The sequence below is a fragment of the Cydia strobilella genome, chromosome 24 (assembly GCF_947568885.1).
Source record: "Cydia strobilella chromosome 24, ilCydStro3.1, whole genome shotgun sequence".
NCBI lineage: Eukaryota > Metazoa > Arthropoda > Insecta > Lepidoptera > Tortricidae > Cydia > Cydia strobilella.
Genome location: NC_086064.1, coordinates 6,388,226 through 6,415,996, shown reverse-complemented (window position 1 = coordinate 6,415,996; position 27,771 = coordinate 6,388,226). Strand labels below are relative to the sequence as shown.

The 27,771-nt window shown below is 41.7% G+C and overlaps 2 protein-coding genes across 3 annotated transcripts; both read left to right on the top strand.

Annotated features, from left to right (window-relative positions):
- The first annotated feature begins 1,717 nt into the window (after positions 1–1,717).
- LOC134752003 (hemolin-like) lies at positions 1,718–7,718 on the top strand. The gene is made up of 7 exons (XM_063687555.1): positions 1,718–1,796; positions 1,874–2,009; positions 3,373–3,856; positions 4,929–5,044; positions 5,463–5,680; positions 6,374–6,502; positions 7,564–7,718. The coding sequence occupies exons 1-7, from the start codon at positions 1,751–1,753 to the stop codon at positions 7,686–7,688; spliced, it is 1,254 nt and encodes a 417-aa protein (XP_063543625.1). The 5' UTR covers positions 1,718–1,750; the 3' UTR covers positions 7,689–7,718.
- A 1,668-nt stretch (positions 7,719–9,386) lies between these two features.
- Positions 9,387–26,543, top strand: LOC134752391 (protein TEX261). 2 transcript variants are annotated; one of them, XM_063688098.1, is made up of 5 exons: positions 9,387–9,555; positions 10,352–10,431; positions 19,644–19,865; positions 21,995–22,106; positions 24,454–26,543. In XM_063688098.1, exons 1-5 carry the CDS (start codon positions 9,486–9,488, stop codon positions 24,570–24,572), a joined length of 603 nt encoding a protein of 200 aa, XP_063544168.1. In that variant the 5' UTR covers positions 9,387–9,485; the 3' UTR covers positions 24,573–26,543. The 2 variants fall into 2 exon arrangements, with proteins under 2 accessions (XP_063544168.1, XP_063544169.1); XM_063688099.1 differs by having other exon boundaries at positions 10,352–10,435; positions 19,648–19,865.
- Positions 26,544–27,771: the final 1,228 nt, after the last annotated feature.

Genomic DNA, 27,771 nt, shown 5'->3' with positions numbered 1-27,771 from the left:
TCGTTGTAAATAATAATGAGTAAAAATCGTGAAAGTTTAAAGGAGCTATATTTCATATAAGTATTTAAAACCGTAAAATTCAGTCAACTTACAAAAAATCGCCTAGTACTGAGTAAACACGTGTTTCTGCTTAGTAGTCCAGCAGTCATCCCATTCATATATGCGCCATCAACTTAGAATGTATAAGGAAAATAGGTACTTTGTTTACCTACTAGAACATTACCACGCTCAGTTCCCAATCACTAAGTCGTAACAAGGAAAAGTTATATATTCCGATACTAAACTGTAACGTATTATATTACTCATATTAGATGGTAGATAAAAAGGGTCACAATTACAAGGTCCTAAAGTCCTAACCGCTTGAAATTGACCACGAAATACAGTTGATAGAGTGTTTGGCGTTTGGGTTCGTTAAAAAGTAAGTAAGTACCTTCTCACCACACCAGCTGGTAAAGGCTCTCTTGATTGTTCAAAAACAGATCTTAAAGCATTCTGAAAGGCATTTTATCCACATGTAGGGCAAAGTAATCAAATGCAAATTTTGAGTTGCTTCCTTATATGTTGGCTGGTAGAATTGACTTTTAAATGATGATTTTGAATGATAAATATTGAATAACATTCAATTTGAATTGACTTGATTTTGTTTGATATTTTACAGTTACTGTTTTCCTTGTGTTGGTGGTGGTTTAACCCCCGTGCCTTGAAACCCTCGCAACGCTCAAGATTCCATTTTTCGATCCACTCGCTACGCACGTGGTTCAATTTTGGAATCTTTCGCTTGCTCGGGTATCAACAACAACTTTTCCCCCCGAGTAAAACAAATTCAAATTCAAATCACTTTATTGCCAAAACATGAGAGGTTGATTAGTAGTACCATAGATATAAATATCTATCTTTGGTAGTACCAAGTAGCACTTATCAAATATTTCTGTTCCTGAAAGTTAAAGGAAAATGTACTGGAGCCCAATTTTGTGTTGTGTTATATCACCCAAACCCCGTCGATGCAGTAAAGTAAAGCCTCTATTATCATGACGTAAAGTACATGTTTAGGAATTTTTCAGCACCTTGGCCGCTCCGATATATTTAATGGCAATGGGGTTGGCCGGTAGAAATAATTAAGCAGATGGCGCCAGCATAGCTTGCCCTGTCAATCCCTAGAATTGTGTCAAATTTTTGTTTTTTTAATGCCCTGGATGCGAGCCCTTTAAGCCAAAGCTCATACAAAAAGGGGCTAGCTATGATGGCGCCATCTCTGCAAACCTTTGACAGTTGCCAACCCCATTGAACCAAAATTATTATTGTTTATCACGCGATAAACTCTGTTGTTGTCTCCCGGTTCTTTACCTGCGGTATAGGTATTTGTACATACTACAATATTTATCAGACTGCGGGTGACAATGGTGACGAATGAGGAAAGCGCCTGTAAATATTGTGCCGTATAAATACACTCCGCGTCGGCCATTGCTACAGTGGTTGGGTTCCCGCCAAAGTGTACACTTACGGGTGCGTTCTGTTTTATTTATTCTTAATAAATAATAAACAAATAATAAATTCGATTACACATTTATCGAATATTCTGGCTAGCCAACAAGCCAACAGTATTTTAACTAATGGGAAATTTATAAGTCTTAGGTGTTAAAGGTTTATTGCAAGATGTTAGTCTTTTTTTCAAGAGGAGATATATAAATGACAGGCTAGACTATGAATAACCTTTGCTAATATTTTGTATATTTCTAGGTTTTCGATAATCATGGCTGTAAAAGTATTTCTCCTCTTCGCTGCGAGCGCCGCTTTGTGTAAGTTTTATTTTCTATTTAGTTTTAGAATTTAAACTATCGTAAGTATAATGTTAACCGTTCTTATGTGACTCCAGGCGCAGCTCAGCCCGTGGACAGCAACCTGCCGGTCCTCAAGGAACCTCCCCGCGAAGTTACGTTCCGGGTGTCGTCCGCCAATGCTCACCCCTTCACCATCCCCTGCGCCACCACCACGCCCAACGACAAAGTTGTGTAAGTCCTCTTTTATTACCTATTTCACGTCGGTGGCAAATTATAGGCTTAGGGCCCCACTGTTGGTAAGATGTAGCAGAAGCAGCTTATGGACGCCTGCGAGATATTACATGCGCGTTGCAATCTTTAGACCTAGCTGTAGACTCCATTTCGAGAAAACCTCGGCAGGGACAACCATGTTGCTATTGCTACGGCCTTATTCCAGATTTGTTTATTTTAACTTTGTTTAGCAGCGACTGAACCATTGTCGTAAGAGTAAGATTTTACTTATCATTGGCCTTTGCGTCTATTGCAGACGATTTATGGTGTAACACCGGAGAGACACCGTTTTTGGTGGCTGAATAGACCGATAATAAATAATAATAAATAAATATTATAGGACATTCTTACACAGATTGACTAAGTCCCACAGTAAGCTCAAGAAGGCTTGTGTTATGGGTACTCAGACAACGATATATATAATATATAAATACATAAATACATAGAAAACACCCAAGACTCAGGAACAAATATCTGTGCTCATCACACAAATAAATGCCCTTACCGGGATTCGAACCCAGGACCATCGGCTTCACAGGCAGGGTCACTACCCACTAGGCCAGACCGGTCGTCGATACCGATGCGAGACCGACATGGTCTACCACAGGCCTACCAACTGACTATTATATCTATTATTTTCAATTTCATAGTCCAATTTCAAATAAACCGATCATTGAAAAATTTAACTCAAACGAGCCATCACTGGAACTGGAACGAATCCTTCACCACATTGTTCACAGGTTGAATTTACAATAGAAAATAGAAACCAAACAATAAAGATCACGCCACTGCCATATACCTATTCCACATAACACACTTTCTATTTTCGAATTCAATCATCTCTAATTTGTTAATCATTATGTTTTTATTTTATTTGTTAGATGTCTCTCTGAAACTAAACATTACAGAATAATATGGGTTATTAAAGCTTGCAGTATCAAATATGTTTTTCGTAAAAATCTTGTAAATAGTGTAAATGCATGACAAGTGAAAAACTAATACTTAATAACTTCAATAAAATACAAGGTATTTTTTTTAATAAAGGAAAATTTAAAAATTCATTGAATAACCTAACGCTCTACCAATTGAACGAATATATACTATAGCTCAGAAATGTAAAATGTAAATTTCCCTTAACTAAATTTATGTTTGAGTAGAGTCAAGTACAGTCGCCGTCAAAACAAAGGAATAAGGTGCAAAAGTGCAAGTATATATTATATTTGACGTTGACTGCATAAGCTAGTATGTGGCTCAGTTTAAAACTCAGTTTCAATCAATCAGGTTCAACTTCTGTAAGCTTTCTAAATTCAACAATTTCCAATAGGTACGCCTGGACGAAAAACGGCAAACCGTTCCCCGTCAGCGACAACTCCCAAGACATCAAAATGCGCGCCGGCGAAGGGACTCTCATCTTCAACAACCCCAAGGACTCTGACGAGGGCGTATATCAATGCGTAGCCACATCGACTGAAGGCGTTGCTGGTTCTAGAGCTATCCACGTCAAGAAAACCTTCGTAGAGATCCCTAAGTACACCCTCCAGAAGCATACCCCTGAAGAAGGAAAGCCGTTCAAAATGGAATGCTCAGTAACCTATGCCTACCCTAAACCGGTCATTGAATGGTACAGGCAAGGCAAGGATGGCAAATACGTGGATATTATGGAGAAGAGGCTGCTGGAATCGCCTGAGGGTGATCTGTACTTTACTAATGTGACTAAGGAAGATGTTTCTAAGGATGTGAAGTATGTTTGCTTGGTTGCGACGCAGGCTGCAGATGATAAATTGGTCGCTGCGGAACATATCATTGAGGTTAGTAGCTTATAGCTTTACCTCAATTGCCTGTTTCGTGTAACTTTTAAAACTTTCGCGTTTTGAACACATAATTATTAAATCACATTAACAATCGGGTCTAACGCGAATTTACCTGTGTCGAAACGTCGGTAAAAAAACCGGCCAAGTGCGAGTCGGACTCGCGTTCCAAGGGTTCCGTACATTACACAATTTAAACACTATATTTTTTATGTGAAATATGAGTGAAATGTCTTTATAAACCCCGTAAGGGTCGGATAAAAAACTAAGTAATTAAGACCGACTCACGCTTGACTGCACATTTCTAGTAGGTTTTCCTGTGATCTATAGGTAAAGATCTATTTTGTGTATTTTTTTCAAAATTTTAGACCCAGTAGTTTTGGAGATAAAGGGGGAATGGTCATTTTTTGCCTATTTTCTTGAATAACTTCTAAACTGTTTATCCTAAAATTATAAAAAAAATATATTTGAGATTCTCACAATGAGCTCTTTCATTTGATATGTAACACGATATAGTTTGAAAAACTTTTTTTTTTTCTCATTTACCGTGGCCCGTAAAAGTGGCCCCCGTGTTTAAAATTAATTTGTTTACGTTACATGTCCGTCTTTGGGTCACAAACTTACATATGTATACCAAATTTCAACTTAATTGGTCCAGTAGTTTCGGAGAAAATAGGCTGTGACAGACGGACAGACAGACTGACAGACAGACGCACGAGTGATCCGTACGGAACCCTAAAAATAAAGGTAACAAAATAAATTCACGTTAGACCCGATTGTAAATGTGATTTAATATGTTTTGTTTAATATTAAGAAACTATTTTTTTTGTGTACAGCCTATCACTCAAACTGTTAAGTAGGTAAGGGTGTTTTTTATGTGACACGATCAAGGCACGTCTCGCTGGAGTCGCTGGCCCAACTCTATATGGGTTATTATTATTACAATTCTAGCCTTTTTCGGGACACTTTTTATTGTGACCGACAGAGAAAGGGCGAAAGGATATTTAGATGTATTAATCCCTTATGTTTAACGTCAAAACTATGAATACTTATTAACGTTATTTGCTTGTAGGACCTGACTCCAGCCAAGGGCCCTGAGAGCGGAGAGCTGACGCCGCAGTACCTGAGCAAGGACATGACCGTCAAGACTGGAGAAATCGTCATGATGTACTGCATCTACGGTGGCACGTAAGTTTTTAGATAATGGCTTCTTTTTACAAATTTGTGGTCGTTTTTTTGGTGTAGTTGGGGTTTAGGTTCATGTAATGTAATGATAGTCGATCTCAAAGGAACTTTTATAAATCAAAGCAGCCCACACCGAAAAAATCACTTGATATTAGATCCACTATACTTATCGTGGTCGGCAACAGGCGGCCTGCGATCTTCTGACGTGCGGCCCGCGAGCCTCCCTGACTATCAATATCTGGCTATCTGAACAAATCTAATTATTTTATTAAATAATTTGATTTGTGATTTTTAAGTAGTCCTTCCTTCACCACTGGAGGGCTTCGTCACTTTTTCTTTAATTCAGTTTAATTTTTAACATATTTAAAAACAGGGAACATCTAGTGATTATCAGCATTTCCTAAAATCTTGTATCCTCCAGCCCCATGGCCTACCCTGACTGGTTCAAGATCACCCGCGAAGGCACCCGCACCAACGTGAACGGGCAGCCGGGCGACCGCGTCACGCACCGCAACCGCAGCGCCGGCCGCCGCCTCTGGATCACCAAGGTGTTGGCCGAAGATGACGCGACTTATGAGTGCGTCGCGAACAATGGCGTCGGCAAGCCGCAGAGCCATACGATCAAGCTAACTGTCCAACGTGAGTATTCAAAGTTCAGTTCAGTTCTAAGTTACCACAAAAATGTAGGTGTCTCTAGCAGGAAGAAGGAATTCCAAGAAGCCAAAGATCAAGCTTACTCTTGACCGAGTCTCTCATTAGACTGTTCGTGTTATAAGATGCAAGAAAAAAATAATAACTACCTATCTCACTCTTGAAGCTGAGCGTTACATTAGAGACAATTTGGGACTTATAATTATTCATTATCAGTTTATCACACTAGTGCCGCATCCGGATGCGGCAGCGGAGTGAAGACCATCATATATGAACTTTGTACCAAGTATTATGTAGGTACATATAGTACCTATTTCCTTTCTTGTATATTTGAATGCTGCACCATTTGATTTAGCGGCAAGGAGTGTTCCTTTTAGTATAGGTAGTTAGTTTTTAAGACGTGTATGGGTTTATTAATGCCTGCAATAAAACATTTTATTTATTATTTTACTAGCGACCCACCCGGCTTCGCAGAACCTTAACAAATTATACACCTAAACCTTCCTTAAGAATCACTTTTTCCGTTCAGTAGTTTTTGATTTTATCGCGAACATACATATATACAACCAGACAGACGCAGCGGGGGGCTTTGTTTTATAAAGTGTATAACTTAAACCAGTCATGGGTTCTAACCAGCTGGTAGTTTACTTTGAAATTCACTTACTTAATTATCTTTATCAGAGGCCCCTGAGTTTACGCAGCAGCCCGAGCCCGTGATGCTCGCCAAGGCTGGAGACGACGTCACCATCCCCTGCAAAGTGCGCGGCGCCCACAAAATCTCCTGGTCGTTCAACGGACAACCCCTTGAAGGTAACATCAGAGGCGTACCTATTTAAAGATACACCAATCCAATCCAGGCCAGTCAGCGGGGCTACCGCGAAAACCGAAATTCGCAAATTGCGGGCATCTTTCTCTTTTACTCCAATGTAGGCGTAATTAGAGTGACAGAGAAAAATGCCCGCAATTTGCGAACTTCGATTTACGCGGTTATAGCCTAGATTTAGCTCATATAATTTAGATAAAATTACTGATAAAAATATTATAATATTCGTTAAAATGATAAAAATATGTAGCTCATATAAGGAAAAAAACCCCAATTTTGCCGCCCCTTGCAGCCTGCCGCCCCTGGCCATGACTCTCTTGGCCCTAAGGTAAATACGCCCTTGGGTAACATTTATGTATTTTGTATTTAACGCGAACACGCGAAGTTCGAAAATAACGGACATTTTTCTTTCACTCTAATTACGCTTTAATTGGAGTAAAAGAGAAAGGATACTCGCAATTTAGGAACTTCGGTGTTCACGGTAGGCCCTCTGTTACCAGTGAGTCTGTTTAAACGTAAAATTGCCCCTTTGCACTGTTTTTGTATTAAAGTTATTGACATAATATGTGCTAATTCAGCGGTGTCACTCACGAATGCAAGTTATCAACCAATCGCGTTGTGGCGCTAGACTGCACGATTCAGGGCCGGATTTAGGGGAGGGCAACCGGAGCTACAGCCCCGGGGCCTCCACAAAAGAGGGGCCCCCACAATAGAGACAATTGGAAAATGATTTTGGGCCAGGGGCCTTCTTTGTTGCCCCGAGGCCTCCGGACCTCTAAATCCGGCCCGGGCACGATTGGCTCAAATTCGTGTGCGTGACACCACTGTAGGGCATTCGTATTGCCCGTAAGGCCCGTCTTTAGATATATGTCGATGATTAAAGAAAATATAGTTTATTATTCAATTAGGCATAGTACAATGCGCTTATGAAGGTCAAATAAAGCTACACCGGCTCTAACCCTACACCTCTGACCCGAGAAGATTTAAATCCCCTCTCAATTGGAGGAGGGTATCCCAATGACTTATTACATGACAGTTTTACTTTCAGTTAAGGAACCCAAGGATACCCTGACCCTGAGCAAGGTGCAGAAGAAGGACAACGGTTACTACGGCTGCAATTGCACTAGCACCGTCGGAGACGTCTACGCGGAGACTCTCGTGCACGTCGCATAGATGTTTTCACTTTTAGTTCATTCTGTTGTTAAGTAGGTTGATACGTTCAATCCAGTGGCCTATAATCTGTAAATAGCGTTATGGTTTTGTTCCAGATTAACTTCTCTTCTCTATTCTTGCTTTTTTCTTTCCTTATTTCTGTAACTTTCCTTTCCTTTGCGTCTTCGGTGGTGACATGGCTCTTCCGGCCGCGACACCAATCCCCTCATAAAAAAGCAGTCGCTGGTCACTGTGTTGGCCAAACTGTGTAAAAAAATGGACCTAGGTACAAATAACATGTTTAACCGTCAACCGTTAAAACACATGCGGGAACTTACGTCTAGCATGTTTTATGTTATTTACTCGTGAGGCAAAAAACTTAGAATTTTTAGTTTCGAATTCAGTGTAATTCAATCTAGGAGCAAAGTTTCTCAGTCTATTTATATTTATAAAGATGTTTATCACACAAATAATTTATTGACCTAACGAAGATATTTTTGTGTTACTGTTTTATAAGGATAAATTAACTTAATGATAATAAATAAACTTTACCAGTGTTTAATTGTTTTTTTTTATATACTACGTCGGTGGCAAACAAGCATACGGCCCGCCTGATGTTAAGCAGATGATGATGATGATGAGATGTGATGTTTAGTTCTCATTTGATACTTTTCAATGCTAACAACCCTTAAAGTAAAATTAGTCGTGATTTTTTTATCAGTTTATCTCTTACACAAAGAATATAACTCTTACACATCTCTTACACCCACTGCTTAAGGGCCCTCCACACTCGTGCGGGAATGTGGAGTCTAGTTCGCTAATCAGCGAAATCGACTCCACACTCGCGTTCGCGGCTTCGCGCCGCGTAGTCTGGAGCGAGCTTTACACCATAATTATGATGTATAGTCTGGCAAAGCCTTTTGTCAGTAGAATAAGACGCGAAATTATAATAAAATTTTGTATGAAAGATCGACCCTTCGCGGCTACATATTTTAAATTTGCCGCCTTTTCCTACTGACAGAAATGGCTTGCCAGACTATTTGTCAAAGGACAAAGGACATTTCAAACATAGACAGAGAGAATCATACTATCTTATACGAGTATAAGAATACTAGTAATAATACTAATAGTACTAGTAATAATTCTATAGTAAGAATACTACCCAAAAGAAAAGGATGAGTATAGTTTTTTTTGTTCTTATTTACTGCCAATTTGGTTTGACTCCTCTGGAGTTGCAGGCGTACATAAGCTATGGAGACTGCTTAACATCAGGCGGGCCGTATGCTTGTTTGCCACCGACGTAGTATAAAAATAATAATATATAAAATGAAAATGAAATGAAAATGAATTTATAATTATATAGTCTCCGTAAGTAGAAGAAAGCGGCAAATTTAAAAAATGTAGGTGCGAAGGGTTCTCGTCCCATAGAAAATTTGAATTTCGCGCCTTTTTCCACTGACAAAGTTGCTTGACCGGCTATATGTTACGGTGCAAAAGCTGTTTGAGAAAAAAAAGTTCGCTTCTATGTCCCTTTCTAACAATTGCATTTGTTAGAAAGAGACTTCCACTTATTACGCGCATTAACTTGGCATTTATGAATCGGCCTACAGTGGCGGCAACTGGTGGCTACAAATGGAGACACTTGTTTTTAAAAGATTTACAATGAATAGCAAGCTTTAAATCAATTATTTATGAACGCATCTGACATTGAACTGACGTTGACGTAACGTTTGTCATTGACCTAGCACTTGACAACGCGTATAGCCTCAAAAATATTCAAAAAATATCAAAACAAACGTAAAAATACATAAAGAAAACATGTGGTTCTTTTACTTAATAACTATTATATCACTAGTAGTGCAAGTTGTATTTGCCACATTAGCTTTAGGTGAGTATTTTTACATTGATAGCAAAATGTATTTCGTACAAAAAATATTAGAAAAATATAGTTTTATGTATTAAAACGATGTGAAAAAAGCTTCTATTGAGTTATTATTATAGAAAACCAGCCTGTTGTTTGATTTGTAGTAAAAATCTGTGTTATAACAGTGAATAATATACAAATCTATGACGTTATATGTACGCAGTTGGACGCAGCTGTATTTGATTTATAATGTCAATTAATTACTTACAATAAAGTTTTAATGTCGTTATTCAATGCTAATGATCAGCGCGGAAACCAAATACGTCACTACAATTCAAATTCAGCTATGAATTCATGATATTATTTATTTATTTATACCTATCTATAAATAATAGTATATTGTGAAACCATTTATTTTATAATATTCAATGTCAGGGCTTACTTCTAAAATGATTGAAGCATGGGTTGTCATGGAGCTGTATTAAATGTGTTTTAAAACTTTTTTCCGCATATAAAACCCTTTTATGATTTAGTGGACATATTTTTGTCCATTTGTTACAGAATAAGAAACTCCTATAAAGCCCGCTCCAGACTACGCAGCGCGAAGCCGCGAACGCGAGTGTGGAGTCGATTTCGCTGATTAACGTACTAGACTCCACACGCGTTCGCGGCTTCACGCCGCGATTCACGCACGAGTACGGAGGGGGCTTAAGGTCAACCGGGGTAAATGCAACTATGGGATTATTGCATTCATTTGAGTTAGGTACATGCTACTACTGATATTGAGAGGCGAGTAATAATTTATTTAATAATATTTCAGCGGCAGGGCTTTACTACTTAGCTGAGCTGGTGGAAGAGTACACAGTTATGGCCAAATACGTGATCTCATGGACAGTTGCAGTAAGTATAACTTGACCCACCTTTAGTCCCACCACAGAATAAATAATAGTACTACCATACACAAAGGACACTTCCTACAAAACTGAAGTTTGACCGATTCAGGGACGAATCATGCTTTCCCTTTCTAATGTATGGTACTATCTCTTTTGGCTATTTATGATTGTCAAAATTCAAGTCATTATCTCTTAAATCAAATTAAATACGCAATAGTAACAACCGTCTTAGAGGTCATCAGTATAAGCTGGTGTCTCACAGGTCCTACAATAATCCTCATAGACACTTCTTTAGCAACAGAGTGGTCAACGCTTGGAACAAACTCCCAAAGGATGTAGTAGCGGCCCAAAGTGTCAATGAGTTTAAGAATAAATTAGATAAGCACAAAGCAAATTCTACTCAACACTGAGAACTCGGTTTATGACTCTGAATACAGGCATTATCAGTTGTTTAAACTGCCTGCCTGCATTACAAATAATAATAATAAATGAAAATATACTTACTGCTGACCACTTTGGCTTCTTAGCTTTATCAGAAGCTTTACTGTCGTATATAGCTTTTAAGATATTTTTATTGTACGTTTTGTGATTCTCTAATTTTGTGTTTTATTATTGTGTAACTTTCTATGTCTTGTAATCATTGTGTGTTTATGTTTTTATTTTTATATTTCGTGCATAGTTATAAGAATCAATGTCCCACAATAAATATTACCTATTCCCTAACTTTGTAAAATAGCGTAAGCTGATTGGCCAATAAATGGATACTGACTCTGCACAACACACCCACGTGACACAGTGGGCGGGGCGCGGTCGCGCTCTCATATAAATATGACTGCCCAACCTAGCCTCGTCAGTCTTTCTACAACACCTCTACACTTAACATCTTATTAACCCTAAAATAAGTGTTCTTACTAACCCTCACACTAACCCGGTAACATGGTGGTGGTATTTCTGAGGTAATTGGCAGCGGTAGCTTCACTTCGGTCAGCGCGTTCCAGTCTTCGGCGTACGAGCTTCAAGAAAAACAGTCTACGCTCAACAATTATGGTCCTTCGATAGCCGAATAAAGAACAAAGAAACAAGTACGCGCTGAGTGTTGAGAATTTCTCCACTCAGATAGAAGAAAGAACAAAGAAACAAGTACGCGCTGAGTGTCGAGATTTTTCTCCACTCAGATAGAAAAAAGAAGCTTGAAAAACGAACGCGCTGAGCCTTGAAGTACGCTTCGGCTCAGACCCTTACCCAATTACCCCTCCATACCCCACTATACCGGCTTGCCGGTCGGACCGTGCTGTGTTGTAGGTTTTCCTCCACTCACGCGTCCTGGCAACTTTCGTTGCATGTGTCACATGGTGATGCCATCACACTGCTTTCGAACGCTCTAGGCATTGCACTTTGTCATTGCGGGAGATTCAGTGCACCGAGGGATTTACGCTTAGGGGCACTGACGTTGCGCTCTGTGGCGTCAGGGCATAGGTGTTAGGCAGGTAAATTTGTATATAGTTAGGGACCCCCGCGTGTGTGTCAAGAAAGAAGAAGATGTCTACGAAGAGTACGAGAAATCTTCGACCGCGCGCTAAGGGCCCGCCTGCCCCCGCGCCCACAGAGACCCCTACCCCCTCGTCCGGCAAGACCACGTCTACCGAGACACATACATGGAGCAAAGGCTCCACCGGCAACCAAGTGAATAGCGGTGGAGAGATAGACAACAATTCGGTACACTCGAACGCATTCGAAGATACGGTAGTAGAACGCAGTAGGTCGAATACGCTAGTAAATAAAGACCCCGTGGTCGCGCCGCCGCCGCCGCGGGCGCCGTCTGTTCGTGGATCAATCAGAGGTCGCGAATCGGTAAATAGGGATCGTGATAGTCAATTATCGGTGCTCATGGCCGAGCTCGAGGTTCATAAAGCCGCTCTAGTTGTCGCTCAGAAGCAGTCCGATACTGCCAAATTAAAGCTGCAGATCGCCGAATTGGAGGCGAATTCTGACAGAGGCAGTACCGTGGCTGACGAGTCTGAACGGCGTACTAGGAATTGGGTAGGACAACAGTGTAGGCCGCAGGAGCACGACGTCGCGATCGAGAATAGTAAAATTCCCTTGCCGAAGGAGACAGCGCCGCCGCCGCGCGCCGCCGCCATTGATCGGGGTACTAGTAGGCCGCAACCGCGTTATTTAGAGGTGCCACACGGCAGTTATGCACCTATCTACCATAAGCCGCCCGAGTTACCCTCATTCGGAGGAGATATAACCGAATGGATTTCATTTAGGGCAGAGTTCGAGGACACGTCTCCCATGTTTAGTGCCGTCAATAACGTAAGTCGTATTAGGCGCGCGCTCAAAGGCGAGGCTCGGACCGCCGTGAAATCAATTATGTACACAGTTCAGGACCCGTACGAAATTATGGAGGCGCTAGAACGGCAATTCGGCGATCCGGAGGAAATAGTGTTAACGGAGTTGCATAATATAAAACGTATGCCGCGCTTGTCAGAAGACAACGCGAACATAGCTTCCTTCGCCGCACATATTGCGAATGCCGTCGCAACCATACGTTCGCTGCGACAAGAGCAGTACCTACTTGCCTGAACTTGTAAACAAAATCGTGGACAAACTTAATCTGATTGTGCGTTACGAATGGGCAAAATATAGGCAGTCTAATAGTCAAACTCCCGGTCTAGTTGCATTATCGGAGTTTTTGAACGAAATTAGCACTGCAGCCAAACGCGTCAACCGACATAGGCCGTCGAACAGATTGCGGAACACAGTAAACACGGTATCTTTTGAGCACGACCCTAGGCGAGCAAGCAGTTCTCGCGATAGGCGTCGCGCCCCCGCGTTTTCCCGCGATCCTAGCACGGAGTCGGAATCAGATTCCCACGATCATTACGTACGCGAAGCGCCGCGTAGTAATAAACCCGCTATCGCGCAAGTTAAGCCTCGCGATAGTAACAAAAAAAACCCCGCGTCGACCGGAGCTAAGCCCAAACAACCGACATCGTCCGTCCCTGTCTCGCGCAGCACGTGCGCCGTTTGCCAGAACGGCCACGAGCACAAAGTTAGCGCGTGTCGTAAATTTTTAGCGGCGACGATTTCTGAACGGTGGGACTTAGCGAAGGGCGCTAAATTGTGCTATAGATGTTTAGACGCGGCTCACCGTAAGTTCAAGTGCAAGTACATCGCGTGCGGAGTTAACCAATGCGAAGCCGGACATCATAAGCTATTACACGGACTGAACGCGGCCGCGCCCGCGAACGGTAATAGTACTCCGGCGGCAGCGGTTAATAATATTAGGCTCCCGCAAACGTACCTCAAAGTCATGCCTGTAGAGGTGTCGGGACCGCTAGGTACCGTGCAAACCCTCGCGCTGCTAGACGAAGGCGCGGCTATGACTTTGATGCTTCACGAAACGGCCGATAAACTCGCGCCTCGCGTAAAAGGCGAAACTTTAGAGATAGAAGGCATAGGCGGCGTAGTCAGAAATCCAGATTCGTATACGTTACGAGTCGCAATACGGGGTTTTTGTAGCCGACACATGGAAATGATGGAGGTAATCACGATTGGCGATATTGGCATAGGAATGCAGGGCGTACCACGTGACGTAGTCGACAAGTGCGAACACTTGACTAAAATCGCGGACGAATTAAGTTACCCGACCGGCATACCTACCATCGTGATAGGACAAGATAATTGGCACCTCATCATTTCTCGGCAAATTTTAGAGGGCCCGCCTGAGCTTCCCATTGCTAGCCTAACTAGACTGGGCTGGGTTTTACACGGCCCAGATAGAACGCGCCGCGCCGCGGTAAATTTTGTAGGGCACGCACGGCCTAAAACCGCGGACGACGAGGCTTTAGAGCTAATGAAACGGCATTTTGACATAGAATCATTAGGCGTTTCACAAAAGCTACCTCGGGCCGATCCCGACCAGCGCGCACTAGACTTGCTGAAAACCACCTGTGTAAAAATACCGGGGGAGAATAGGTATCGAGCGGGCTTATTATGGCGGACAGACGACGAAAAGCTCCCAGATAACCGAGCGCAAGCATTAAAACGGCTGTACAGTCTAGAACGAAAACTAGACCGAGATGCAACGTTAAAGGCCGAATATGCAAAGCATATGGCTAACTTGCTTGACAAAGGTTACGCGGAGAAAATGGAGTCGCCGCCCCCCCTCGATGCGCCCCGGGTGTGGTACTGAGCGCATTTCCCAACTTTTCACCCGCAACGCGGCAAAATGAGATTAGTCTGGGACGCGGCCGCCACGGCCTACGGACGGTCGCTCAATAGCGCGCTTTTGGCCGGCCCCGACTTGTTAGAGTCACTCTTTGGCGTTCTAGTGCGTTTCCGCGAGGGTAAAATCGCGGTAATAGCGGACGTCAAAGAAATGTTTTTACAGATCGAGATAGTTGAACAAGATCGCGATGCGTTACGTTTCGTTTGGCGGGGGGAGGACCGCACCTCTCCACCGCAAGAATACAGAATGAAGCGGCTTATATTTGGATCGGCAGCGTCGCCGACAACCGCGCTATACGTCAAAAACGAAAACGCAAGAACGCATAGCGAACAATTTCCGATCGCAGCTGAAAAAACAATAAAAAATACGTACATGGACGACATGTTGATCGCGCTCGATACGTCCGAGGACGACGCCAGGCGCATAGTAAACGAGGTTTACGAACTAAATATGCGCGCGTCATTCGAGCTTCGCGGGTTCGCGTCGAACCATCCTGCGGTTATTGCTGACGTAGTTAACAGTAAAGAGGAAACGTCATTGTTAGGCGCTAGCGAGAGCGAACGTACGTTAGGTTTGAAATGGAATCACAAGCGTGACACCTTAGGTTTCAACGTAAACTTTCGCAACACGCCCGAGGACGTACTTAACGGTCAGAAATTACCCACAAAACGACAGGTTACGAGTAGTGCGATGTCAATATTCGATCCGATCGGATACGTTAGCCCCATATCCGTCTTAGGCAAGGCATTAATGCAGGAGATATGGCGCACCGGAATCGGATGGGACTCGCCCATACCCGTCTCGCTCGCACCCGCATGGCGATCGTTCATAGATAACGTACAACAATTACGGGACTTGGAAATTCCGCGACACGTGCCCGCATTTAATAGGGAGGCATATATGCATGTTTTTTGCGACGCAAGTGAAAAAATATATGCCGCGGCCGTGTACCTAGTCAGCGTCAACCCCGAGGGGACTAGAACGTCCGCATTAGTGGCCGCAAAGGCCCGAGTGTCACCTCTCCGGGTAGTTAGTATTCCACGAATGGAATTACAGAGCTGCGTACTAGCGACTAGGTTAGCGGAGACCATAGTCAAAGAGTCAGACTACGTAATAAAGGACAAGTATTTTTGGTCTGACTCCAAAACGGCACTCACGTGGATACGGTCGGACCCACGTAGGTACAAAACGTTCGTCGCACATAGGTTAGCGGAAATCGAGAACACTACCACCCCCGCCAACTGGCGCTGGGTGCCTAGTGCAGCTAACGTAGCTGACGACGCGACGCGCGGTATACCTACGCAATTTGGAGCGAACCACCGATGGTTCATAGGGCCCGATTTCATACGTAAAAGCGAGGAGCATTGGCCGACAGAGAAAACGCCCGCGCCCGTCGCCGATACGGGCGAAGAACGCGTTAACAAGCTCGTATGCTCGGTAGGCGCCGCGAAAAATAAGTTTGAGTACCTGCCGGAGGTATGTAGGTTCTCAAAGTTCGTACGCTTAGTCCGCGCCACCGCTAAAACACTGGTTGCCGCCGAGGTTTTTAAAGCCGCATTGCTTAAAAAGAAACCAGACACAGACATAAATAAGGGGCATTTGAATTTAGCAGAGATATTGCTTATACGCCGGAGTCAACATGAAGCCTTTCCAGAGGAAATCAAGTTAATGGAAACTGGACGGCCGATTCCGAAGAAATCGCCACTCCATAAAATCGCAGTAAAACTCGACAAAAATGGAGTCATCGTGCTGAACGCCAGAATAGATAAAGATGTACACATACCCGTTCTACACGCTAAAGAAGATTTCGTCAAGCTGCTAATACATCATTTTCATGCTCTCTACAATCACGGCAACCATTCAACAGTGATAAACGAGCTGAAACAAAGATATTATATTATCGGTCTGCGCGGTAGCATTCGTTATATAACGAATAAGTGCCAATGGTGTCGGACCTATAAGGGGACCACACTCAAGGTTCCTGTAGGCGACTTACCACCAGAGAGGCTCCAGGCGAATCAACCGCCATTTACCGCCGCAGCCGTAGATTTATTTGGCCCAATGAATATTACAATAGGCCGCCGCCGCGAGAAAAGATGGGGCGTATTATATACTTGCCTCACTACCCGAGCTGTGCACTTAGAGCTTGCCGCCTCACTTTCGGCATCCTCTATGATACTCTCACTGCGCAGAATGATAGCTCGGCGCGGCACGCCTACCGTTCTGTACTCCGACAACGCAACTAACTTCTACGGAGCAGAACGAGAAATTGCAGAGGCCAAGAAAACGCTGCCAGACAGTCTAAAGCCATTCCTGACTGAACGAGCGATCACCTGGAAAAAGATACCGCCTGGCAACCCTTCCGCCGGCGGTGCATGGGAACGACTCGTGGGCAGCGTGAAAACTGCACTGAAAGCTACACTAAAAGAGAGAGCACCTCATGAAGAAGTTCTACATACGCTGCTTCTAGAAGCCGAGCACGTAGTGAACTCCAGACCACTGACACCTGTGAATCCAGACCTAGATGTCGAGGCTCTGACGCCGAACCATTTTCTCATCGGCCGGTCGAGCGCAATGGCACCGCTGGGCGTCTTCACAGACAAAGATATGTCACTGTCGTCATGGAAGACAGCGCAGAACTTAGCCGATCACTTTTGGAGGCGCTGGCAGAAAGAATACAGACCCAGCCTCCTCCCTCGGCCCAGTGCTCACCAGAACGTGCAGAAGCTAAATATAGGCGACATCGTCATCGTAGCGGACAGCTCTATGCCACGAGGAACATGGCCTAGAGGCGAAATCGCACAACTCTTTCCCGGCCCTGATGGCCACGTAAGAGTAGCCATTGTTCGCACCCGAGCGGGTGAAGTCCGTCGTCCAGTTTCCCGGCTTATACCTATATACTCCACGAATGGAGACGGTGTTGGCACACGCGGGGGAGATTGTCGTATATAGCTTTTAAGATATTTTTATTGTACGTTTTGTGATTCTCTAATTTTGTGTTTTATTATTGTGTAACTTTCTATGTCTTGTAATCATTGTGTGTTTATGTTTTTATTTTTATATTTCGTGCATAGTTATAAGAATCAATGTCCCACAATAAATATTACCTATTCCCTAACTTTGTAAAATAGCGTAAGCTGATTGGCCAATAAATGGATACTGACTCTGCACAACACACCCACGTGACACAGTGGGCGGGGCGCGGTCGCGCTCTCATATAAATATGACTGCCCAACCTAGCCTCGTCAGTCTTTCTACAACACCTCTACACTTAACATCTTATTAACCCTAAAATAAGTGTTCTTACTAACCCTCACACTAACCCGGTAACATGGTGGTGGTATTTCTGAGGTAATTGGCAGCGGTAGCTTCACTTCGGTCAGCGCGTTCCAGTCTTCGGCGTACGAGCTTCAAGAAAAACAGTCTACGCTCAACACTTTACCGTACAATAAAATTCATGCCAGTTTCGTCACAATGACGTATATAAACACACAGGTGTTCATACGTAATGACAGATAAAGTTTAAGTTTAGACATAGAATAATAAAAGTAGTTATAGAAATGACACCAAGGGACCAGGGGTAAGAGCAGGGGGGTGTCACTGCGCAGTTTAGGTATATTTGGCCGGCGCACCGCCCAGGAAGGTGTATGGCAGTGGGCTGCCGCTCGGCTCGCACGATAGTCGTGTCACGTGGCGCTCGCGCAAAATTGTAAATACGCAACGTAATCTGTATAAAAGATATGTTCTGTTTACGGATGTCTGAATAAACGGAAGAACAAGGAAGCAGAATTTTTTTTTTTTTTAATTCCGGACTATATTGACCGACATATTTTCAAAGGAATAAGTACTTCTGTGGCATACCTACTTCCGTGAGAATCAGACATACTATCTCCGGCTAAAAATGTTATGTTTACAGAATCAACGTTTGTAATTCCTACATATTTATCTTAAAAATAATAAATCAGTAGGTATAGGTACAAAAACTTGTCAAGTGACAACCCCGTGCCGACACTCGCAGCTCGGTCATAAAACTGCGGCGCGCAAAGAAGATTCACGGTTCGTGCGCGGTTATAAGTTTCAATTTTGCTTGCAGGCGGCGAGTGTAGGTATAATTTTATACCTAAATCTGGCTTTTGTGAAGGAGTGAATTTTCTGTACGGTAGTACTATTAGTTATTCTGTGGTAAGAGAAAGACATATTCATATATTTGACAGTTTAATGTATGGCAGCATAATCCTTTTTCTCTTTCACTCTTATACATTTCGGTATTTCGCCATCGCCTACCTACCTATGATGCCATAACCCGACCATGAAAAACATGGCACTATTTTTACTTTCCTCTTATAGGAACCGCAATAAGGCTATCTTTCTCTATCAAAGAGTGTCAGGCCCTTGGGTATGACGGTATGAACAATGTCAGATAATGTTTTTTACTGTCCGTCTTATGTCTCAAGTGTACGAGTATATGTCTACTTAAACAGAAGAGGTTGATTAGATAGTAGCGATTAATGATTAATCCTATTTTTCATATTAGTTATTACGGTAACGATAAATAAACGTAAAACCTGAAACATGCTGTATGTAGCTTGACGTCGTTTGTCCGTCATCGGCATGAATTGTACGCTCCCTGTATCAGAATTTCTTACATACTTCGGACACCTCTCACGTCGTTCTACGGATAGCCTGAAAAGAGTAATAATGATGGGCAAAGTTGAAGGCACAAAACTTCAGGGCCCTCCTCCCACTAGATGGTGTGCTCAAATTGCGGCACCTATGCAATTAAAACTGCACGTGGCCATTCGCTTGGCAAGGAACAGCACCCTATGGAGGAACCTGGTCTTCAACAGAAGGACATGATGTCACGATCCTCAGTATTGAGGGACCGACTGAAGAAGAAGAAGAAGAATCAGAAGTCTTAAAAATAGCCTCATATTCTGGAATACCCCTGTCATGTTTTATATTATTTTTATTTTATTTTTTTCCAGATAGTCACACTCATCCACATCGGCCTGCTAGTATTTGAAGACCTGCCCCTCCACATGGACATCCTAGGCATCATACAGCAAGCGCTGCATGCGCTCCTCCTTAGAGAATTCCCCGCGGTGCGGGTGGCCAGCGCACCTTTCATTGCGGCAGTCGGAACGCTTATAGCACACCACTATTATGCGATGAAGTTCTTTGGAGCTGTGCATTACGCGTTTTCTGAGGTTAGTGATAAGTGTAAAAACATCATTGTCGAAAAAGGGCCATATGTGGTATTTTCTATAAAAAGGGACCTTATTGTCGATGGCGCTTACGCCATTATTAACGATGCTCCGATATAAATACAATGCCGCGCGACGCTGTGCGGCGTAAGCGCCATCGACAATAAGGTCCCTTTTCATAGAAAATGCCCCATATGTACTGTAAAACGTTGTGCGATACACGTGCGAATAGGTAATTCGCAACTCGTGTCGATTTAAATAATTTATCGCCACTCATTTCGAATTTCCTCTTTTCCGCTCTTGTATCGTAAATAACTATTACGGTTTAGACTCGCTTGTTTTTAGGGTTCCGTACCCAAAGGGTAAAACGGGACCCTATTACCATAGACAAAGATAGATATAACTCCGTAATAGATGGATACAGTCTAAGGAAAAAACGTGCCTCGAAAATCACGAAAATTTGACTCTCGATCAGATGGCGCCACTAGTTTTGGCCTACACTCGTATAGAGGGCGTTGACTGTTTCGTTTGTTATTTATAATTTTAACGCATACCAGTGAAAGAACATGGGTCAAAATCATATAAAAATAATAAATGCAAATAAAAAAATAATTTATCCATATTTAAATACATTTTAACGTATTTTTTTAAATCTTCATTTTTAGTTTTAAAGCATGTCGATAGATGGCAGTGAATTTACAGTGGTTACAAAATTTACTATGACAGTACCGCTCTATCTTATTATATCCTCATTGCCATATCTATCTTTGCTATTACATAGAGTAACTTATACTAGAGCGGTACTGTCATAGTAAATTTTGTAACCCCAGTAAATTCACTGCCATCTGTCGACACTCTTTAAAACTAAAAATAAATATTTATAAAAATACGATAAAATGTATTTAAATATGGATAAATGATTTTGTTATTTGCATTAATTATTTTTATATGATTTTGACCCATGTTCTTTCACTGGTATGCGTTAAAATTATAAATAACAAACGAAACAGTCAACGCCCTCTATACGAGTGTAGGCCAAAACTAGTGGCGCCATCTGATCGAGAATCAAATTTTCGTGATTTTCGAGGCACGTTTTTTCCTTAGACTGTATCCATCTATTACGGAGTTATATCTATCTTTGCTATTACTAAGACTCCGCTGTCTGTCTGTCAGTCTGTCACCAGCCTGTATTTCATGAACCGTGATAGCTAGACAGTTGAAATTTTTACAGATGATGTATTTCTGTTGCCGCTATAACAAAAAATACTAAAAACAGAATAAAATAAATATTTAAGTGGGGCTCCCATACAAAAAACGTGTTTTTTTTGCCGTTTTTTGCGTAATGGTTTGGAACCCTTCGTGCGCGAGTCCGACTCGCACTTAGCCGTGTTTTTTTAGTCACTCGCGCGACATGTTTCGGGCCACTATGCCAGCGCAAGACCTCCCCCAACCGGTTTTCTCGGCGCGCCGCAGTACGCGATACACGGCCGTCGTGAACGCTGCTCGCACTATTAGTGCTTGAGAAAGGAGACCTAGGCTCTCTGAAACATGTCGCGCGAGTGACTAAAACAAGCGAGTCTAAACCGTAAAATGATTTAATGTTAGTATGTCTCACAACAGTTTAAATTCGTGTAAAAACATCTTTAACAGTTAATGAAAGATGTTTAGTTTCCAAGATCGACAGAAAACTTTTGTATGGAAAGACTTTTGTTTTTAATTATATGTATTGGGCAATGGATACTTGCGATTTTGAAATAAGCCTAAGTTTTCAAATTTTTCAGGAAGGTACACTTTTACAAAAACCCAAATATTGTAAGTTTAGTTGCGTACCAACTTAGATAGATGTCGCTAGTAGTAATCGACAAATGAAACTAGAAGTCGGTAAAGTTATAGACTATGGACTAAATATGTCTGAGAAAGTAATAAAATTGTAATAGAATTGCATATTTCAAACATACTGAGATATATTTGTTATATTACGCATGCAATTAATTTATAATTATAAAGAAACTTGATGAATTATGTTGTCTACTACTTCTAATAGATGTCGCTAGTCATCTTAAATTGCCCATAGTAGAAAATTCACCGTAAAGCAAAATGTATGTGATGGGAAATTATCCACGTATTTTCAGGTGCTGGCATATTTCACGCTATGCCTGTGGATGGTGCCGTTCGCTCTGTTCGTGTCTCTATCAGCTAACGACTACGTGCTGCCCACTACGGGGGAGAAACAACCGCTACTTAGTAAGTTGACAGAACTCAACCCACCTTATCTTATCTTTTGGGCCCTTAAGATCAGACCCCGGTGGGGTTTACTATCATTAGGTACAAATGGAAAATTGTCCACTCGAAATTATACGTCAAAGTAGAAAAATGACAATTTAAAATACATCATCTAGGAAAATTGTCTATCCAACATAATGTCGAAAAAGAATTATGTCCAATAGTAAAAATGTCAACTATGATACAGGTCGAAAAATAATTGTCCATTTTTGTTTACGTACACTCATATTCATATCATTTATTGCATAAATATGTTTACAGTAGGTCTTATCTTAGGTTACAACATGCACCCGTAAGGGCATAGCAACACTCAGAAAAATATATAATTTATAATGGTCAAAATTCCATTCTGGCGTAATTCAATGGCTTAAAACAATTTTAGTACTTGTCTGTTGTTTGTATATTTTTTATTACTTTTTTTTGTGTAATTCGACATTTAGACTGGATTTCATTGATTCCATATTTGTAATTGTTTTTTTGTAATTTTTGGTTAATTTTATTGCTTGTAAAAATTGACATGTAAAAGTACCCCTGTGGCCTATTTGCTGAATAAATGTTTGATGTTTGAATTAATTTACGATGATTACAAATTTGGTTAAAAATGACTTATATTGACCGGGATATAGACCGTGATTACCTTTTGTATTATTTATGAGCTCCCGATATTTCGATATTGGTTAAAAATGGTTTTAGCACAATTACATTAGGACTAAATTCACTTTGGACACTATTACTTTTGATCTAACTTCAGAATGGTAATTTCAAGTGGACTATTTTCCATTTGTACCTAATGACAGTAAACCCCCGGTATAGCACATCTATAGTATCCTACCATCTATGCTATGAATACTGTGCGAGAGAAATAGGAAATATTGTCTTGCATGAACTATGCAAGCAACTCTTTAGAATTTTGTTGTCTTGTTACTAGATGGCGCTAGTAGTGCTTTAACTGCCGTCTATCACAAATGTAACTGTCAAATTTAAGCTATTAATCACATATATTTTATGATTCCATTTAGCCATACACGTTTAAATGCATCTGTGCTATTTACTTAATATACAGGTGTGTCGGACAACAGCGTTGAACGCAGTTGGGTGCCGTACCATGTTCTAATAGATCGAAGATCGACGGAAGCAAGTAAAAGTTGACAAAATGTAAAATTGTTAATAGTCCTACCATGGTAACTTTTCGTGGCATTTGCAATGACAAAGTCTGGCACTGTCATCATGAATGAAGAATTTCTATGGAAATATGACGTTTATAATGACCCTCCCACACATTGTCTATGCAAAATTAGCTCAGACGGACTCCTAAATATTCTTGGGCTTTGAAATACTGACCGTGTGCACATTTATGTCTTCTGAATGTTGTTGTCTTGCTGATTCTAATAGATGGCGCTAGTGGTACTCGAAAACGGCTTATAAAAAAGTGTAAAATCCTTAAACACAAATACAAAAACCTTTTAATGACATTTTAGTCCATAAGGAACTACCACGGGTGTATTACAGTGCAGGTTTACTTAGTTATCAAACTTAGTGGCTAGAAGTTGACGAAATATAAACTATGGACTAGATATGTCTGAAAATGTAATATATATACATGATTGTAGAATATTGTAATATTTGAAACACTGATATATTTGTTATATTACGCACACAATTAATTATTGTATTATTAATTATTATAGCAATCTGATGAATGATGTTGTACCTACTTCTAATAGATGTCGCTAGTAGTCGTCGAAACTGGCCCATAATACCCAAATTTTAGAATTAATTATGAAACAGTAAATACTTTGAAACACAGTGTTATTTATATTTCTATACACCGGAATATAAACGGGTGTACAGATGTAGTGCATAATTGTTTTCCATCGTATTTTCACGGAAACGCACGAACGTGTAATGCTATTTCAGTCAGTCTCAGTACAATAAGTACTGAGGTTGACTGAAATAGCATGACAAATACGAACGTTTCCGACAAAATACGATGGCAAATAATTAATATGCACTACATCTGTATTAAAGCTAATTAAGAAGACATAGACTGCTCACTCCATACATCGTTTTTTTTTATCAAAAAGACTATTATTTTTGTAGTCTACATTTAGCGTCAAGTAGTGGAACTATCAGTACTGCTACTCGACACTTAGCTTAGATATCACGGTTCATGAGATACGAGTAAAGCCTGGTGACAGACGGACGGTTTACCCTTTTGGTACGGAACCCTAAAAATAATTGATGGAAAAAAGAATTTTTAAGTGACACTATTTTTAGTGCAATAAAGTAATATTTGTTTTTTTTTCAGGTGACAACAACGTAGTGACGGACTACCTGTCTCGCAAGTCCAAGCGGTACTCTCTTCTCTCGTTCTTCAGCTTCGCCAAGGACTCTATACTGCCGCAGCGGAGCAAGAAAGCTTTCTAGACCACTTTCTAAAATGATAGTAATACAAGAACGTAGTGACGTACACCTGTCTCGCAAGTGTTATGGTACTCGCTGCTCTCGTTCTTCAGCTTCGCCAAGGACTCTATACTGCCGCAGCGGAGCAAGAAAGCTTTCTAGACCACTTTCTAAAATGATAGTAATACACGAACGTAGTGACGTACACCTGTCTCGCAAGTGTTATGGTACTCGCTGCTCTCGTTCTTCAGCTTCGCCAAGGACTCTATACTGCCGCAGCGGAGCAAGAAAGCTTTCGAGACACTTTCTAAAATGATAGTAATACAAGAACGTAGTGACGTACACCTGTCTCGCAAGTGTTATGGTACTCGCTGCTCTCGTTCTTCAGCTTCGCCAAGGACTCTATACTGCCGCAGCGGAGCAAGAAAGCTTTCTAGACCACTTTCTAAAATGATAGTAATACACGAACGTAGTGACGTACACCTGTCTCGCAAGTGTTATGGTACTCGCTGCTCTCGTTCTTCAGCTTCGCCAAGGACTCTATACTGCCGCAGCGGAGCAAGAAAGCTTTCGAGACACTTTCTAAAATGATAGTAATACAAGAACGTAGTGAGGTATACCTGTCTCGCAAGTGTTATGGTACTCGCTGCTCTCGTTCTTCAGTTTCGCCAAGGACTCTATACTGCCGCAGCGGAGCAAGAAAGCTTTCGAGACCACTTTCTAAAATGATAGTAATACAAGAACGTAGTGAGGTATACCTGTCTCGCAAGTGTTATGGTACTCGCTGCTCTCGTTCTTCAGCTTCGCCAAGGACTCTATACTGCCGCAGCGGAGCAAGAAAGCTTTCGAGACCACTTTCTAAAATGATAGTAATACAAGAACGTAGTGACGTACACCTGTCTCGCAAGTGTTATGGTACTCGCTGCTCTCGTTCTTCAGCTTCGCCAAGGACTCTATACTGCCGCAGCGGAGCAAGAAAGCTTTCGAGACCACTTTCTAAAATGATAGTAATACAAGAACGTAGTGACGTACACCTGTCTCGCAAGTGTTATGGTACTCGCTGCTCTCGTTTTTTAGCTTCGCCAAGGACTCTATACCAGGGATGTTGCGGATGCCGATTTTTTGACATCCTTAGATGCGGATGCGGATTTTTAAGGGCTCACATCCGCGGATGCGGATGCGGATGTCGAGATTGGGCACATAAAAAACGTCAAATATCACACTTTAGTAATTTTTATGAAAAAAAAACGAAACTTAGTATTTGAACAAGACTATAGTTGCCCCACAATCGCATTACAATACTAAAGTCCAAATAAAACAAACTTTTCACTTCTTGTCGCTGTCCGTCATAGGCTAAAGTGCTCGATCGACTAATCACAAAAACGTAACGAGATTCCTATTGGCTAATGACGAAATTACCTAGCACTTACGCCGCCGCTAAGACGTTCCTGTACCTACCTGTTCCACATCCGCATCGATTTTATGCGGATGCGGATGTTGTAAATAATGCGGAAGTTCCGCGGTTGCGGATGCGGATGCGAATATTCGCAACATCCCCGCTCTATACTAGCCCAGCGGAGCAAGATGCTTTCTAGAGTATTCTAGACCATTTTCAATATCATGCGCTCCGATTCCTCATGAAACCTGTATGTATCTTGGTCTATTTTTATTGACAAAATAAAAAAGACTATCGTAATGCATCAATGACGTTTTGCATGAGTAATGGAATAAAATCGCTTTTTAATACTATAAAGCAGTAACTTGAATGTGGCATATTCTTGTGTCACACCTGGGCAAAGGACTGTCTCATTTCAAACATAGACAGAGAGAATCATACTATCTTTGTCTTACACTAGTATATACTAGCACCCAAAAGAAAAGGATGAGTATAGTTTTATAGGGTTCCGTACCAAAGGGTAAAAACGGGACCCTGTTACTAAGACTCCGCTGTCCGTCTGTCTGTCTGTCACCAGGCTGTATCTCATGAACCGTGATATCTAGACAGTTGAAATTTACACAGATGATGTATTTCTGTTGCCGCTATAACAAATACTAAAAAACAGGCCAAGTGCGAGTCGGACTCGCGCACCGAGGGTTCCGTACTTTTTAGTATTTGTATCACGGTTGTATCACCACAGGAGTCGTAGCACGGTACGCTTATCACCATGCCTGTCACGTTCTAACAAGTATGTGAGTGCGAAAGTGACGGACTTAGTGATAGGGGAAACCATGCTGCGCGGGCAGGACATATCAAACTACCGACCAATTAGTCTAATGTCTAATATTTACAAGATTTTTTCAATGACAATACTACAGCGCCTTACGCCTATTCTAGATAATAAACAGCCAACAGAACAAGCCGGATTTATGAAGGGTTTTTCCACAACAGACCACCTTCAGACCCTAAGTCAAATAATTGAGAAACATACAGAGTTCCAGATACCGCTTTATATAGGATTTGTCGACTTTAAAAAAGCTTTCGACTCGATTACTCATACATCCATATGGCAGGCATTAGAAAATCAAGACATTCCAGAAGTCTACATACAGGTCATAAAAAAGATCTATGGAAAAAGTACAGCCAGAGTAAAAACAGATAAAATAGGAAGACAGATCCAGATCAACAGAGGGGTAAGACAGGGAGACCCAATGTCACCAAAACTGTTCATAGCGGTCTTAGAAGAAATATTCAAAAAACTAAACTGGGAAGAAAGACGAAAAGGCATCAAGATAAACAACAAATATTTATCAAATCTCCGATTTGCTGATGACTTGGTAATATTAGCCCACAGTGCAACGGAGCTCAGTATACTTCTGAGGGAACTAAATTCACAAAGCCAACAAGTAGGATTAGAAATGAATGAGGAAAAAACGAAAGTTATGACCAACTCAAAAAAAGCTACTATACAAATAGAGATTACATCATTGGAATATGTTGACGAGTATATATATCTTGGAAAACAGGTATCATTCACAGACTGCACATACAAGGAAATAACAAGAAGAATTGGACAGACATGGAAGAAGTACTGGTCTATGAAAGATATATTCAAGAAGAAAATACCAATGAAAGTTTAAGAGGGTCATAGTTACTACCGCCGTGCGGGGGGTGTGGGGGGCCGCACGGCCCCCCACCGATAACAGTTGGGTGTGCTGTATCGCACCTGAAGCACGGGTGTCGGCGCTGCGGTAGCCGGTGTAAACACACGCCAGACTGATAACA